Source organism: Pocillopora damicornis, chromosome 10 (assembly GCF_964200805.1).
Source record: "Pocillopora damicornis chromosome 10, jaPocDami1.2, whole genome shotgun sequence".
NCBI classification, from domain to species: Eukaryota; Metazoa; Cnidaria; class Anthozoa; order Scleractinia; family Pocilloporidae; genus Pocillopora; species Pocillopora damicornis.
The window spans coordinates 13671270-13688343 of NC_142679.1; the positions used below are offsets into that span (position 1 = coordinate 13671270).

At 38.0% G+C, this 17074-nt stretch overlaps 2 protein-coding genes across 2 annotated transcripts; one reads left to right on the forward strand and one right to left on the reverse strand.

Moving 5' to 3' along the window:
- The first annotated feature begins 557 nt into the window (after positions 1-557).
- On the forward strand, positions 558-10395 carry LOC113675429 (branched-chain-amino-acid aminotransferase-like). Its single transcript, XM_089185110.1, has 13 exons — positions 558-679; positions 1155-1187; positions 2512-2712; positions 3474-3584; positions 4286-4405; positions 5092-5255; positions 5568-5655; positions 5777-5831; positions 6560-6645; positions 7368-7436; positions 8024-8095; positions 9032-9103; positions 9600-10395. The coding sequence occupies exons 1-13, from the start codon at positions 587-589 to the stop codon at positions 9639-9641; spliced, it is 1206 nt and encodes a 401-aa protein (XP_089041236.1). The 5' UTR covers positions 558-586; the 3' UTR covers positions 9642-10395.
- A 2251-nt stretch (positions 10396-12646) lies between these two features.
- On the reverse strand, positions 12647-15317 carry LOC113675493 (circadian locomoter output cycles protein kaput). Its single transcript, XM_027192088.2, has one exon. The coding sequence runs from the start codon at positions 15235-15237 to the stop codon at positions 12952-12954; it is 2286 nt and encodes a 761-aa protein (XP_027047889.2). The 5' UTR covers positions 15238-15317; the 3' UTR covers positions 12647-12951.
- Between the last annotated feature and the right edge of the window lie 1757 nt (positions 15318-17074).

Below are 17074 nucleotides of genomic sequence, written 5' to 3' on the forward strand. Positions count from 1 at the left end.
TATATGCGCAGGGTTACAGTAGCGGGTTAAAACGAAAAGGAAAAAGTTAATGAAGAATTCAGATATATGAAAATTCACATATTTGCACTGCGGTGAAGAGATGAAATTAGAAGATCCTCGCAGCTAAGAACACTACTGAAACTAGTAGTTGTAAATAGGACCTGAAAAAAATTCAGGCCCGTTCGGGATTTGAACCCATGACCTCTGCGATACCGGTGCAGCGCTCTACCAATTGAACTAACAAGCCAACTGGGAGCTGGTCAATGAATTGGGTACAAATAAACATCCAAGTGAATGAAGAATTTAGATATATGAAAATTCACATATTTGCACTGCGGTGGAGAGATGAAATTAGAAGATCCTCGCAGCTAAGAACACTACTGAAACTAGTAGTTGTAAATAGGACCTAGGAAATAGGATACTACTAGGAAAAAGTTAGTCGCGAACAGAAGCGGCCATTCCGGTAACACCCAATAACCTAACCACACCTCTAACCCGCCCACTAAAATAACCAATCAGGTTGCGGCTTGCATACACCAAAACTCGGCCCAGGTGCTCACGTAAACTTAATTTGCATGAAACTAACATGGCGTCACGTTTTACAAAGTTCTGTGTGAATAATTTTCACCTTCAATCCTCTCCATGGAAAGCTGTTAGACGTTTAAGGTCACAAATTTTGGTAAGATTCTCTTATAAGTGGTTTGGAGTTTTTCCTGAGTTAGCTATCAGATGTAAAATAACGCGTGGATTGTGACATGACCTTCAATTGAGCTCTTAAGGATTCCTCGCTCCAGTAGGAGATCCTCGTCTTTTTTTTTTTTTTGAGACAAAGAGCGACAGACAGGTCATTTCATTGCGATAAATCTTCTCTCTAATAAATCAATTCAAAGTGATAAAATCCTCTCAAATTTGCACTTTTACGAAACGCTGCTACCGTCAAATCAATATTAATGCTTTTATAATTACATACGGTGGCCAAAGATACTTACAAGGAGCCAATTAGCGTCTGTGCCTGAAATTGACGATCAGGGAATTAAGAGATATCATTAGTTCTTTTAGTTACACAATAAAGCTGAAAATTTTCTGGTATCACTCTAATTTACGGAAGGTTTCAGCTCAGTTTTCCGATCCTCTTTCTCTGATTTTATTTGTAGATTCGAGGCTTGTCCACAGATTCTGATTTTAAGGTATGTTACACACTATGTGGCATGGTGGCCTGTTAGGGATCATAAGTCCTATCTATTTGATTAATGTCATGTTTTTTAACAATCTCTTTATTTCTGTCTCTTCACCTTTGTAATTTAAGAGTGGCATGCAAATAGAATTAATCAGAAAGTTGGGAAAAAGTTAAAAGGAGACATTAACCCTTTCTGCCCGAACATCAGTATCCATATTCTCCATTTTCTTCTTTATACGTTTCCTTTAGTACTGACAAGGAGAATTGGTTTTACAACTGTAGCTTCTTTGGGTGGCGATCATTTCCTTTATTCTCATGATCTCAACAAATGATTTAGCCAAATTACTGTATGGAGAAATTAGATGCTGGTCACTCTCAGGGTTTAAAGGGTTAAACAGACTGTGCAAGTCAGTTAAAAAATCTCCTTTCAGTGATCCAACAATATAGCACAACAGTTTTTGATACAAACTATCTGCTTAAAAATACTTAGCCTCTTATGTTCCTTTAAAGTAAATAATGAGACTTTTTTTCATCACTAAAAATCCTCTCTCCCTCCCTTACTTACGTTGTGGTATTTTTATTTATTTTGCGAGGTGGCATTGTATTATCAAATTTACCAGCTTGTCTTTGCAAGGCTCATTTACTTCCCATATCAGTGTTTTATGTTTTGAAATCAAGGAAATGTGTTCTTCACATAGTATGATAATTACTGGTAATACTGTGTAATGGTCAGAAGAGTAGTTGTAATAATTTTCCTATGATTTTGCTTTTCATCAATTTGTTCTGATTAAGTCTGCCCTTTTTATCTGATTAGCCCTCTTCTCTAGAATGGAGAATGGAATTTTCTCAAATAAATGCTCTTGTTCTAATAGGCGCCCTCCCTGAAATAAGTTCCCATCCACAAGGCCAAATACAGCATCCTCTGGAAGCCTTACAAAATAATAAGTCCCCTTGTGGTTTATGAGAGCATTCATGATACACTTTCTTTCCTTGAATAAATGCCCACACTCTTATAAGGACGCTTCCTTGAATAAACACCCCCACCCACAGGGCCATAATGTAAAACATTTGTTCCTCTCAAAATAGCACTCTTCACCCCTCTTTTCCTTGCTTTCAGTGGGTATATAAGGAACACCTTTTCTGCAGCCACTTTGTTTATAACTTTTTGAGCTTCAGCAGGATCAGAACAGAACAACAGTAAGTGTCCCCCATAATAAAGTACCCTCTTCCCAATAAGCACCCATCAAATTTCTAATAATTAAGCACTTGTGCATTTCTTTATGTAAATATGGTAAGTTTCCATGTTTTTAATGTATTATATATTTTTTTTTAAGTATGATAGGCTCGTAGTTGAACCGACCAAGTCTCCAAAATCCAAATCAGACTATAATACATTAGTCTTTGGCGCTGAGTTTACAGATCACATGCTTAGTATTGAATGGACTGCAGAGAATGGCTGGGCTGATCCAAAAATTAAACCATACCAAAATTTGTCATTACCTCCATCCTGCTCTGTCTTTCACTATGCACTAGAGGTAGGGAAACACAGTTATTTCCTTTAGAACCATTTTCAATTAATTGTGATCTGCTCATTTGGATTTATCCTTTGTGACTGGGTTTGAAGAAACTCAATAATTTACCGGTAGATACAAAACTAAAACCAATCGCAATTTGGTGACACTTGCACACATTTTCCTGCACATGATGTTGCTTAATTGCATGTTTATACCTCGAATTCTCAGTGGTCCCTCACAGTTCTTACCTTTGTTCATATTAAGCATTGTGTTTATTCAATAATTTGTTTTGATTTTGAACCCTAATATGATAAGCACCCTAACATTGTAATTCAAAATAAACTACATTGTAGTCTTTCATATTAAAGTGCCATTTAACAAATAGATTCCAAGTTGCCGTGCGTCTGTTCAGTAATAGATCACAGATGATGTCAAAATGTGGTAAGAACAAAAAAGTGGCACACAAGGCACAGCTGAGTGTGAACAGATGCACAGCAACTTGGAATCTATTTGTTTTATGTAATAAAGAATTAAAATATACGGAAAAAAAGTTTTAATGATGACATCATCAATATGTCTTTCCTCCAATAGATCATAAGTGAGAACCAATCAGAATGCGTGCGTAACTGAGCTTATTATATAGCAATCAATGGATATAGAAACCGAAACAAGCTGAATAGACCAGACTCTGTTGATCACAACCTTGTAAACTATCCCAAATGCTTAACCCTCAAGAAACAGTCTAATGGTGAAATAATTGTTTGTTGTCTTTGTTTGGATAGATTTTTGAAGGCATGAAGGCTTACAGGGGAGATGATGACAAGATCAGGTTATTTAGACCCATGGAGAACATGAGAAGAATGAACAGATCAGCTGACAGAGCTTGTCTACCGGTGAGTCATATTTTTGTTTTTAACTGAGTTCAAAATGATATTTCTGTTCTTTTAAATGAGCTTGACAGAATGATATTTTGAATATTAAGAACAGTTTAACTCTACATGTTACCAGTTGCTTTGAGAGAGGTGGTACTGTAGCAGCAAATCCAGGGAGAGGGCCACGAGGTCTAAACAACAGCCCCCCTTCCCCCTTTTAATGAGACCAATAGGTTTTTTTACTTCTTGTTTGACACTAAAAGTCTTGCAGTGACTGGATTGCATGTTTGTAGTCAATATGAAGTGTTCAAATGTTATTTATCTTGATTATTTCTTAGCTTATTAAGTTGGAAATATTTTCTTTGTTTTCTGAATTATGGTTTGGTGTCATTCTTTCCCCCCCCCCCCCCTTCCTTGCCTCTCTTTGTAAAAAAATTCCTGGATCTGTCTGTGGATTGAAGTGATTGATGATGAGGATGACTGACTTCATCAGAGTTATAGACAAAGGGTTAATGCTCGAAACATAAGCTTTTTTTACCCTTTATGGTGGCCAATTTACATTTTCAACTCAGTTGTGAACACGAAATTACCTGCTATACTCTCCCACCGACGCAGCACCACGGTTTCTTTAGAAACTTACCTCCTTTAAACATGGATGTTGTTGCTTTAAAATTATCAGAATTTTTCTCACTTGAGAACTGTTGTGTTGCTTCTCATGGCAGGGTTTTGATGGTGAAGAACTTGTCAAGTGTATAAAACATCTTATTAGCATTGAAAGAGAATGGGTGCCTTATTCAAACAAGTGTTCCTTATACATTCGACCAACTCTTATAGCAACACAGGTAAGGTGGACCATTATAATAATTAATAAATAGATTTAGCCAAGCCTAAAAGCGGAGCTTTCATATTTTTTTCCTGCACATCTCAAGGGCACAACGCCTTGCCCTAGCCAGGACTAGAACCTTGGTCGTCTGACTTGGAGCCCAGAACACTGACCACTGGACTACTGGACAAAACCGTGGCATTGGTGTGCCTGCAGTACAGTTGACCACGCATGTTAAAAGTAGCACCTTGTATGGTTGTACAGTCATACGGTCGTACATCCAAATTTTTTCAGCTTGATGGGTTACTACTATTTTGTATAATTATGGGGCTACGCTCTGCGAGCTCTGCTTTTAATAATGCTGGTGAAAAATTATAAATAAAACTTGAACTTGGCAGGCTCTGACACCCAAGTCAAGTGATGATAGCAAGCCTTCAAATCACAGTAAAATTCAACTATCATTCCTGGACTTGAACTGTTTTCTATTTTGGTAATTTTCATTAAGTATTCTTCAGCTAAAACCATTTTACTTCTCTACTATTCTCTTTTACTATTTCATTGTATGTCAATTGAGTGAATTGACAGGGAGTGCATCAGCCAATCAGAATGCAGAAGTTGTTCACCGAAGAAACAATTTTCTTATAGCCTGTTTGTAAAGTGGCAAGATTTCTAATCCTTCCTCCATCCTAAATTTTTAATCTTAAGCCCAATCTTGGTGTAAACAAGGCGTCCTCAGCCCTGCTGTATGTCATCTTGTCTCCTGTTGGACCATACTTCAAGACAGGGACATTCAGTCCAGTTGCACTGCTAGCTGATCCTTCTTTTGTCAGAGCCTGGCCTGGAGGTGTTGGAGACTGTAAGATGGGAGGGTATGTATCTTAGAATTTACCCTGTAGAAAACATTATGGCTTGGGAAATATTACTGATAACCCACAATGCAAAGAATTCTTTTCTTCCCTCTCACTGGACAAGAGCATGCCATGCAACCTGCTAAGTAATGCTTTCACAAATAATGGTTTAGGAGTTTTGCTTCAAATGATGTTCAGTTCATGGGTAGTTGTGTCCATGTCTTTTTGTGAAAAATAGCAGATTCCTCTCTAAGCTGTTTAAAAATGTTTCTTAACATTTTTAGAAAATACAATCATTTTAGATATAAAATGTTCTGTTTATTTTCATAACAGAAATTATGGTCCTACCATACTTGCTCAAAGACATGCAGAAATGCAAGGCTTACAACAGGTTCTATGGTTGTATGGTGAAGAGCGACAGGTCAGAAAATATAAAATAAGAGAATTCTTTGCATAGAGGAAGAAAATATAATCAGCTGATTATGATTCTAAAAGCACCACTTTTATAGATATTCACAGATCACATATTTTTTTCCTCACAGATTACAGAGGTTGGAACCATGAATATATTTATGTTTTGGATTAATAACGATGGAGGTAAGCATAGGATTTATTATCATTTGATGCATTCCATAAGCCAATAGCTGATCAGTGAATTTTAAATTGCTGCTTACAAACAATAGTCTGATCATGGGTAACACCATCTAACTGTTTTGCAATACAAGTAATTTTATCTCTGCGTGTTACTGTATCTTTGCTGTTCTGTCAGTGGAAAATGGCTAGTCATGTTGCTAACCTAGCTAAGATTGATAACCAAAAACATATTGGATGATACAATAGTTAAATGATAACACAAGGACTTTCAGGTAACTCTTTGAACTCCCAGTGAGTTAAAAGGATTACAGAAGTGATTAACATATAACTTCTCCCCATAATATCCATATGTTACCCAGAAAACAGGTAATGAGAACATTCAGATCTATCAGGTAGAGGTTGTTATCTTAATCACACACCAAATTCTCATAACTTATTTATAAGAAAATGTGTAGCAGACAGAGGGGAGAATTAACAATCAGATCTTGGGAGCTAGAGGGTTAATAGTGTCGCATAGATTACTATATTTTCATTGGTTAATGTCATCCAGTAAATGATCAATGACAGAGAGATGAAAAAATGCTGAACACAGCAAACTTCTAAGACAGTTAAAACAACATTCTAGCCATTCTATAGAAAGGCTTTTGTTTTTAAAATTTTCATTCAAGTGATCACCATTATGAAGTTTATCCCTTTCTTAATCTAGTTTTTTTCTCATGTTTTTATTTCAGAGAAGGAACTGATCACCCCACCCCTCAATGGTTTAATTCTTCCTGGGATTACACGGAAATCTTTACTAGAACTGGCCAAAAGCTGGGTAGGAAACCTTTGTTTAATACTTTAACTCCCAGACCAAATTTGTAATTCTCCTTACTAAGAATCATACAATTGTTATGATGGTAGTTTAGAGAATTCAGTATCAGATCAACTAATTATCCCAAAATTGATAGTTTTCTTTATTCTCATCACTTGTATGGTTGATATTGTATTGATATTGTAAGGAGAAATTCTGTCTTGGTCACTCATTAGAGTTAAAGGTTTAAAGAATGTATGGAGAGGAGGATAGGGAAAGGAACAACAAAGGATATTGTAGGACACATTTTGTTTTAAAAGAGGTGGTTGATTTGGGCCTGAAAGTAGGTAATACTTTGTGGAAATAGTCCATTTTACAGTTGTGTGCTTGGTTGCCAAGCCTTTGAACAGGAGTGAGGCTAAGGTTGACCTTGTTATGATACAAACCTTGCTGCTTTTGAAATGCAAATTAATTTGTTATCATGCTAACTAGATTCTGGTCTCTAACACAACAAGGTCACCTTCAGGCTCACTCCAAATCAAAGGCTTGGCAACTAAGTACACAACTGTAAAATGGCCTATTGTTATTCACTGAGATTTTATCTTATGGACTTTGAATCGTTCTAAAGTTATGTCATATTGCCTCAATTTTTTTAACCAAACGTTTTCGTGAAATAGGAAAACAACATATTTGTACATTTCAGTATACTTTTTGTAACTAAGTTTGTATTTCCTCTTTTCCCACAGGGAGAATTCAAAGTTGTAGAAAAGGAATTTAATATGGACGATGTTATACAAGCTTCACAAGAAAATAGGGTAAAGAAGTTCACTCTTGACACTACCTAACTAGCCTTTTATAACTGCTTTAGTTCATAAACATTTAGTTATGATAGCGTTTTTGTGGAAAAAAGTATAGGCAAAACGCGACAGGCTCTCATTGCAGATGTGATGTTGATTTAAGAATTAGGAAAGAATACAAGTGCTTGTACCCGTGACACCCCCCCCCCCCCTTTGTAAGCAAACAACTTGCACAACTTGCAATATTTAGGTGGCGAAAACTGGTGATTACTCTCTGTTTGATTCAGTGTAACACACCCCCCCCCCTCCCCTTTGAAAACCCCGGCTACGCCCTTGGTATATATTTGTAAGTTAATTCAAGTCATCATAAATCTGTTGTTAAGCCACTTTTTGGTTTGAAACTGTCGAGTGGCTCAGTGGAAGAGCGTTGGATCCTGAAATCCGAAGGTCTGACTCACTGGGAGGCTGTAGCATTTTTCCCTTTGTTCCGCGCTCGTGACAAGGTTGAAAACGTCTTTCTCCGTTTCATTACCAAGCTCAAGATTTCTCATCTTTCTTATTTATTTTGCGAAACTTAATGTTATATTTTGTCCACCCTTTCGTAGATAAAGGAAATGTTTGGAGCAGGAACAGCTTGTGTGGTGTGTCCAGTGAACAGAATTCTTTACGAGGGACAGGTAGGAGAATAAGAGAAACATTTGAAATTTGAATTGCAAGACCAGTGTGAACTTTAGGTACCCGGTCACTACGGTGACATGTCAACTCGCCGATGCCTTTGGTCAACTCGCCGACATACCGGTCACTTCGATGGCATCCTCGGTCACTTCGCCGACATCCTGATGGTGTCGGCGAGTTGGCAAAAGGTGAACGCGAGTTGACTAATAGTGTAGGCGAGTTGGTTGTCGGCGAGTTGATATGTCGGCGACGTGATCGGTAACAGTCATATTGGGGCTAAAGTCACTCGTACTTGTCCAACACACTTTTTGATATTATTCAGCAAACGAAATAAAGTGAAGTATTGAAACGAAGGTAACAATTGGAGCGAAATATATATTTGAAGCAGAGGTAACAATTGGCACGAAATGAACATTTGAGGCGCTTGCTAAAATAAAATAAGAAATAACAAGTTACCACAATTATACGCAAAGAAATCATCAAATGAAAAAGAAAAATTAAGGACAACCACGAGATCCTGGCTGGCTAAAGATAATAAAAAATGATTAAGAAAACGATGGCACAGTGCAAGTCAAACGATAAAGCCGAATGAATAAAAGTTTCGGCTAAGAACTTATACGAATAACACAAACGAAGAAAAATTATGCACAAAAAAAAGTATTAGAGCATCGATGAAAGTAATGGACGTGAAAACAAAAGAACTTAATGAAAAAGCGACAAAGGCGAAAAACGAATAGCGTAAAAATAAAGTCCAAATAATTTTGGCGGCAGCAAGTCAGAAGAGTCGAAACTACTTGCACAGTTCAAACGGTAGTGCCCATTGATGGTTTCTTTCCAATAACCTGTCTGGCACTTCTCCCATTTTGGCCCTCATTTTATAGATGCTCTTTTTCTTGAGGGACTTATTCGTCCTTGTAATTCTCTATGTCGTTGTTTAGAATATCATGATTCCCACCATGGAAAACTTGGAAGTCACTAAGAGATTTTACGACGAACTAACTGCGATACAGGTATGTTTATGGTTAACGGGGTACGTTTCACGGACTTGAAAATTGTTGGATATTGCCACGATACTGTTTTATGAAATTGAACGACAAGGTGACGTTGTTTTTCCAAGAAAATCAATCCTTTCTTTCTCTTCATGTACGCTGTTTGTTACTTGCTGAAAGCATAGATTTATTAGTGGAGAGGAATGGTGTGACGGGAAATTTTTAAGACTCGTTTTTGAAATTATTAATTCAGGTGGACAAGGACATTTTACGTATTTTTAGGGAAACGTCTGGGAATTTCAAAAATGTATAACGGTAGCAACCATGTGGTACGGAATTTCTCGTGCCAGACTCTTCACAAACCCTATCGCAGGCTCGCTTCTTTAGCCGGCACGAAAAATCGTGGCTTTAGCGATTGAAAAGACAAATTTCTACCAGACACAAAGGGGTTTTTCTTAGCGTCATCTTCTTAACAAGTGTTACCCTGATATCATTATCTTCATGTTTTATCTTTCAGTATGGTCGCAATCCTTCTCCTTGGAGCGAATTTGTGGATTAAATACTGAAAAATTAGCGGGCGCTAGCGGGTGCGTGGCCAGTAAAAGTTGATCTCCTTGCGCGTGCCTTACGTTTGACCTCTATGATGCAGTTTTTTCAAGTGCGCTTTTCCGCGCTTGACACTGATACGTGAACGGAAATTAAATAGCTAGACTCTTTTTTTCTCACTTTGCTGTAGCTTAGAAGTGCTTCAAGAAAAATACGTTTTAATGAACTGGTCAAGCGAGAACTCTTAACTTTTTCATGAAAAATACAAGCACTATCGGGTCGCCATTGCATTCAAATTGAATCTTTCAGTCGTGCTCTGAAGCATGATTGCTGGAAAGACCTTCTTTCAGAGGCTGAAACCTCGTTTAAATGTCATAGGGTGTATCTGTGATTTTAGATTGCAGGTAATAATTTTAGAGAGATCTTACTACTTATTTGAGCTGACGAGCAAATTTAAGTTATTAAGGCTTTTGGTTTGCTTAAAGCAACGTGGGATAAAATATTTTTTGTTAAGGTGGAGTGCGATGGGATTGTTAAACCACATCGTAATGTTTTTATTATTTTATCATTTTTCGACAAGGAAGTCGTAATTTTTTAACTTATATAGGTTTAAAGAAACAGTGTACACCTTATTTAGAGGTGAAAACAGGTTTTTTTTCTTTTCCTTTATATGCTAATGACTCGATCGCACTCCATGTAGTAGTATGACATTTTATTTATCCAAACATTGGTGTACTTTAATAAACTGTAGTGGCTTCGTTTGATAATTAGCGTCTGCCATGTCAATACTTTCCTTTCTCCCCTTCTGTAAGAAAGTGTGTTGGTGGAGGGGGGGAGGGGGGGAGGGGTTAAATATTCCATCGAGAACTTTGCAAGATAGAGAGTTTGTGTGGATTCTTAGACCCTTTCTTTTTTTCTCTCTCTCTTTTTTAGACGAAACCCGGTTATTTTGATACCCTAATTTAGACAAAAGAAAAATTGGTATAGTGTGGAAGATCGACTTCATTCTATTAAGTGTATCATACTCAGATAAATCATTTTAGTTAGGATTAAAAACGTAATTGCCAATTGCCACACATCAGGCCGCTTATCGTTGACGCCAACACTTTTTTAACCTTTAACTCCGATGAGTGACTACGACAGTATCAGTACAATATGATTAAGCAGACAAGAGACGAGAATAAAGAAAAATATCAGTTAGGGGATTATTTATTGATCCAATACCAAATTCCCCAATCTTACATCTTAAGAATTGTATGGGAAACAGTAAGGAGAATTACTTGTTAGATCTCGGAAGTGCAAGAGTTACAGAATTCCACTTTAAAAGAAACTCAGTTAAAAGGCAGATTTTTCTACCCAATTAAAAGATAACATCTCGAAAACTTTACCCAGCTTCTGACTTGTCGCTAAGCTCTTCCTTAAGGGCTTCTCCCTTTTCCTTTTTCCTGAGGAATCGAATCTGACTCGTCCCAGTCGTCTGTCAACCCTTTTAAATGCTCCCCAACCCCCCCCCCCCCCGCTCTTTCCCCCATGGGATCAAGACTTGCCTTTACTCTGAGGGCCCCGACTCCAACATATGTAATCTCCGATGCCAACCGGTCAACCTGGGCAAACACTTAGAAGGTTTTTGTTCAAAATGGGTTGGCAAAACTTTGTGATTGATTACTCCTTGATTTACTTGACACTCGCCTCGCCATTATACACGCAACGTTGCGTGCGGATCTTCACAAGGCTATTTGTTTCAACAGCTGATTTAAAGATCGGCGGTAATCTATTGTTTTGCGTCATAGGAAGCACCTAAGATACTTTGGTTTAATCAGCTAAGTTGATGGTGTAAATTGACCACCGAGGTTGAAGAGTTTCTAAGCTGACGTTTCGATCGTTAGCCCTTCGTCAGATCGATTGGGAGAATTGTGGATAATGTTGTGATAATGTTTGGGACAATTATTCGAGACAGTAAAAAAAGAAACCAGAAAAGCTGAAGTACGTAATATTTCATTTATTTTCTGGGGAAAAACTAATTACACATAAAATAGGTTCTTGAGTCTCAAGAGCGGCATAGATTAAGGTAAATTTACAACAATTCCCACGGTCAGCCCGTATGCTCTCCCTTGAAATTACTACTACACCCGTGTAGTTACTCAATCAAGAGAGCTCAAATCCAACGCGAAGGTAATGACGAATAATTTCTAGAAACTGCCCTGACTTTGCATTTTAGATTGATTCCTTTAAAGCGTTTGCCCATTGTACATAATCCGTCATCTCTATCATTATACGAACTCAGTAGTTAAAAACTTGTTCGTTAAAAATGACGCATTTCATTTCCGATAGACTAAAAAAAAGCTGTATTGAAATCGGCAAAATCAGTTAAAAAACAAAACGTTTAAGTTTGATCTGAATACATTATGAATCACAAAGAACTGTTTCTAATGATCGCAACAAAGTATACTCCCCCGACTCGAACTACGCGGCAAGTCGAACCAAAATCCATTAATTTCAATTACATAGTCTGCATAACAATTGTTATCACGTTGCTCTCCAAGCCTAGGCTCTCGGTCCATACGACCAAGCGTAAAGTGGGTACGGGAAAAAATGCGCGCGTCAGGCAAACGAAAAAATAACGCTTGTTCTGCTGACTATCCCCTGGGTTTCCTTGATACAATTACAATCATCTTTTCCTTATCTAGTCCCAACCAGTTCTAGTTATCCCTTTGGGATATTATTCTTTATTTTTTCAAGAATCTCAGCTTCGATCAGTTGAATCAAGTTTATAAATCCTACTTAACAGTCACAACAAACGTTACAGTACTGTAGTCTTAAGCAGAAAGTTATTCCAAGCATTCGTGTTTTTCTCATTTTTTTTCTGTGGCGCTACTTAGAGCATATTCGACCTACAATGCAAGGTATCCGCACATAGCTTTGCTTTGCTCTCCTTTTCAAAAATTCCCCATTTTCAACCGACTTTGTTACCCCGTGATTAGACTCGATTAAAATACCCGAAGATATCGACAAATGTAAGACAGTGAACACCATTTTTTATTCGTTTTTCGCTAGACAATTGTTCACAACTCCCAATATCGTTAACTCTCAATTACGGGAAGCTGAGCTCCCAGTAAACAGAAGTCGACTGCAATAGGATAATTTAATTTATGTAATTTAATGTAATTTATGTAAAAGACTTTACTATTAGAAGGTGCTTAAATTTAAATCAAAATATACATTTGATGGAAATCTTTCTCAGAAAATCTTAATTTTAGAGGTAGCAAACCATTGATAATGACAGTAGGAATAAAGAAGTGAAGCAAAATACGAAATAATTCTTTCTAAAACCACTGATAATCATACAATGAGTCATTACTACAAGGAGACTGAGCAAAGTGATTGTTAAAAGGGGAGTTTTCTTGTGTTTTGTTTGAATGTGGTGAGCTATTAGCAACAGGAAGTCTGTCCTGTGGAAAGTTAGAGTCCAGAGGACTTGTGCAATTTGAATTGGACGATGGATTTGTTTGCGATCGTAGCATTTGTTGCTGTTGTTGTATTCGTTGCATTTGATGATGTGCAAGTGGCTGCTGCAATTGTTGTGGTGGTAAATGTTGTAATCGTACTTGTTTTTGTTGTTGCTGGTACCCCTGAAACTGTTCCTGTTGTTGTTGTGTGCGTTGTTGTATATTCATTTGTTCTTGAAATTGTTCTGCTAGAAGCTGTTGCCGGTACAACATCACTTGGTCCTGCGGTGTACGTTGTGTTGATTCGTAGTAGAGCATTTGTTGTATAACTGGCGTCTGTTGCTGCCACTGAACTTGGTCAACTTGTCTTTGAAGCCAACGTTCTTGATCATAATAACTTCTCTGTTGTCTCTCGGCGATCTCATGATGGTTTTGTTCTGAATTAGCAGTAGAACCTTGAGCTTCACTGGAGCAACTTTTCACCTCCATCCCCACAATTCTCGCAGATAAAATGGCAGAACTTTCTGCCGTTAATTTTTCAGCTCTCGAACCATAACAAACTTCCCGCAATTCTCCATATTTTGACATCATTTCTTGAATCGTTCTGTATTCGTTCTCGACTTTCTCTGCAGATTTCTCCTTTTCGAGACGTTCAAGCAAATCTCGCAATTCACCCTGAATCCTTATTTGCTTTTGAATCGTAAGAAGCTCTTTCGATTGCTTGTTGATCGTTTCGATAACCTGTACATACTTTTCTTCCAGGAATTTATGGAGGCTGTGTTGCGCGATTGTCAAGTCCGAGGGAAAGTTAATGCTACTTAGAAACTGGAAGCTTTCTTGCATATCAATTAGTTGATTGTCTTCTGAACCATTTGTGTTAGACACTGGCGAACTGCAGTCACTCTGAGAATCTAGTGATCCAGCTCTTTGACGTCTCGCCGTTTTCTCCAAAGCTGATTTTCCTGACAAGTTATTACCATCGATTTCCATCACTTCGCTTTGACAACTTTGCGCATCAATGTTTTTGGGAATTAATGAACTATTCGGAGAATTATTTTTTCGTGCATTTCCCTCGTTTACACTTAATTCAATCGACGCGAATTTCCGTTTATCGCGTGCCAAAATTTCTCCCTGTTTCTCGCAAACTTCACTCTGCGAAACCACCCATGTTAGACTGGTTACTGCCTGTGGTTTGGAATCCCACTCACTGTAAGACACATCGTAACGGGACTGAAGCCAGATCCATGATTGTCCCTTGGTGCGATGTCGATAAAAACAAGTCGTGATTTTTCCGTTTGAAAGCAACCATCGATGATATTCCACCAAATTTTCAAGGTCTTCCGTGTGACAGTATTCGTAAACAGATTTGCCAATTAACTCAGACGGAAAGAATCCCAGAACCGAGGCGACATGTTTGTCCAGGTAACCATATTTACCTTGCATGGTCAAAGTCGCCGTGAATTTTGTTTGAGCACCATCTGCTTTCGACAGAACTTTTTCAGAGGGAACGCCACTTAATGGTTTCGCTAGTAGCACTAGATACTCGGAAACATCAATATCCACGCTGCTCTGGGGCTTGGGAAAATTTTTAAGAATTGTTCCAACGCAGTAGATCGTTTCAAACTCTTGCGAACCGCGGCGAAATTGGCACCAAAATGGCTCCAGACGTTGCGACTGTCTAGTCGTCGCGAGTATGGACAGTATTCTCTGGAAAATAAACGCATCTCGCGTGCCGATGAATTCAAACACGTTTCTGTCTAGTATACTCTGCGGTAAATGTCCTAAACAAGCTTGCGCATTGTCTGAAACATAAACAACTTGTCCTTTCTGGTTGAGAGCAATTATTACCGTGTTCATCGACTCTAAATAAACAAAGTTGAATTCATCGTCCGCTACGAACGCAGGCTTCACGCGTTTTTGCCATCCTTTCGCAGCTTTCTCAGCCGCTATTTTTTCCTGCTCGAGAAAATATTCACCGGTAAGTTTCAAAATGGAACTCTTCTCGGTGCTTTTTTTCGTGTGGCATCTGTCTGCTAAGTAAATAGCAAGTTCGTCGATTAGTCCATTGAATCTACCACGACGTTTCTTCTCCGTTTGATTGCGGTCAATTCGTTTACTTTCACTGTCGTCAAACTCTGGCCGCACGAGCTTAGACGGCTTCATGTTCCCTTGCAAATTTTTTCGTTTCTCTCGGAATCTCGGGGCCAGACGGGATCCTGGCAAGTGAATATGCTTTGTTAAACAATTGTCAAATATGATTGGTTAATTTTGAAAGGTCACGTAGAGACCGGAACAATCAATTCTCCGAGGGATTCCCAGTACCATTGAAAATGGAGACGCAGGCATCGATTTATATAGACAAAATATGCAATATAAATATCTTTTTTTAGTATTGACATTCCTGTGCAAATTTTGGATTGAATCATACCATTGCAAACAGAAAATTATTTTGAGATATGATTCCGCTAACCACTGTCCACTGAAACTGTTTATAGTTTGAAGATTATTTTCTAGTTTGCAAGGTTGCTTGCTACAGCGAAGGAATTTTTTAATCTGGAAATTGGCAACCTAGAAGGAAACGATTCTTTCAATCGGAGAGAATGATTACGTAAGCTTTTTATTATCACATTAGGTATTCACATGCAGTAGACAGTGCGGTAAAGAATGAACTTCGCATTTCAAGGCAAAATTCTAATCCGAGTTCCGCCCCCGAAAAAGGGTAACATATGCAAGGCAGAAAATTTAATTTGTATTTCGGTATGCCTTTTTTCTTAAACAAATGTAGTGAGTTCTGAAAGATCACAGCAAGTCCAGTCTGCATGCATGCTGTTGTCACCACCCGAAACTATTAGCGGTTGTTTTCCGTCTCGTGGCAGGAGTCGAGATTTATTGCTCTCACTGAAATGAATGTTAAGTGACACGATTTGCACCTGAGAGACCGATTAAATTTAAGCCTTTCATCCAAATCACTTTGTTCTCAGATGACGCCATTAAAAATCGCAAGACCTATCGAAAACTTTCCCTCCTAAAAGGAGAAAACAAAAGCTTAAAATTGAGCTTTACGTAAATTTCACTGTGATAAGATTTTGAATTAAAAGAAAGAAAAAAAACATACTTTTCATATATTGTGCAACATCAGGTCACATGACACCAAAAGTGCCCTTATCGTGTGACCTTTAACCCCTAGGCACTCAAAGCATCAGAGAATGTGTTTACGTGAGCATCAGCTTGTATCAGCTGGGTTTCATTTGTTACATCACTTATCGCAATTCGACAGACATCTCCGCTGTTCCTCTCGGAACGTTACGTAAAGCACCAATAAGGTGTTTTCATTACAGGCGAAGCTTCGTCTGAGAAAAATAAACTGACGAAAAATGTACGGCAAACAAACCGAAGAAGACAACGGAAGAAAATAAACTTACTTATGCCCGAATGAGAAAAATTTCAATGCACCTTAGGAGATTTCAACAAAGTAAAGTGAAGTTGAAGATGAGGTGCAGTACCTTTCTTTTTTTTCTTTCCCATTTTTAATTTACTTTTGGCTTTTCCAGAAACGCACGCGACTGTTGCCTTTTTCATATTTACCTACATAGCGCCTGCATTCTGGCCAAACATTTTTTGTCAGTAAATCATCAGCAGAAAAATCCCACAGATGGTAACCAGGCTTTTTATACATCAATAGTTTAAAAATATCTTAAATGATTGACTTTCACCATTTTCGATGGCGTGATAGTTAAAACACAGTAGGCATGTCAGACGTTTGGAAATGCCCATTTTCTCTTAACATGCCATTTTCTTTGTACAAGATCACGAACTGGTGCAGTCACGAAATGGCCATGTAGACAGCACGTAGACAAACAAGTAGCTCAGAAGAAACTTTATGTGTAAAACAAATACTGCCCCAAATAGAGCGCTCGAAGAAGTGCTAAAACCTTGCCTAACACAATCTTTTATGGCTTATGAATACAAATTATTCACCTTGCATTAGTTTACGAAGTTC

Bases quoted from the DNA above. Each gene is read 5' to 3' on its own strand.
- LOC113675493 (XM_027192088.2), bottom strand. From the start codon at position 15,237: ATGAAGCCGTCTAAGCTCGTGCGGCCAGAGTTTGACGACAGTGAAAGT.
- LOC113675429 (XM_089185110.1), top strand. From the start codon at position 587: ATGGCGTCACGTTTTACAAAGTTCTGTGTGAATAATTTTCACCTTCAA. The intron at 2,713-3,473 runs GTAGGGAAACAC...TTGTTTGGATAG, and splicing joins TCTTTCACTATGCACTAGAG to ATTTTTGAAGGCATGAAGGC. The intron at 7,437-8,023 runs GTAAAGAAGTTC...ACCCTTTCGTAG, and splicing joins AAGCTTCACAAGAAAATAGG to ATAAAGGAAATGTTTGGAGC.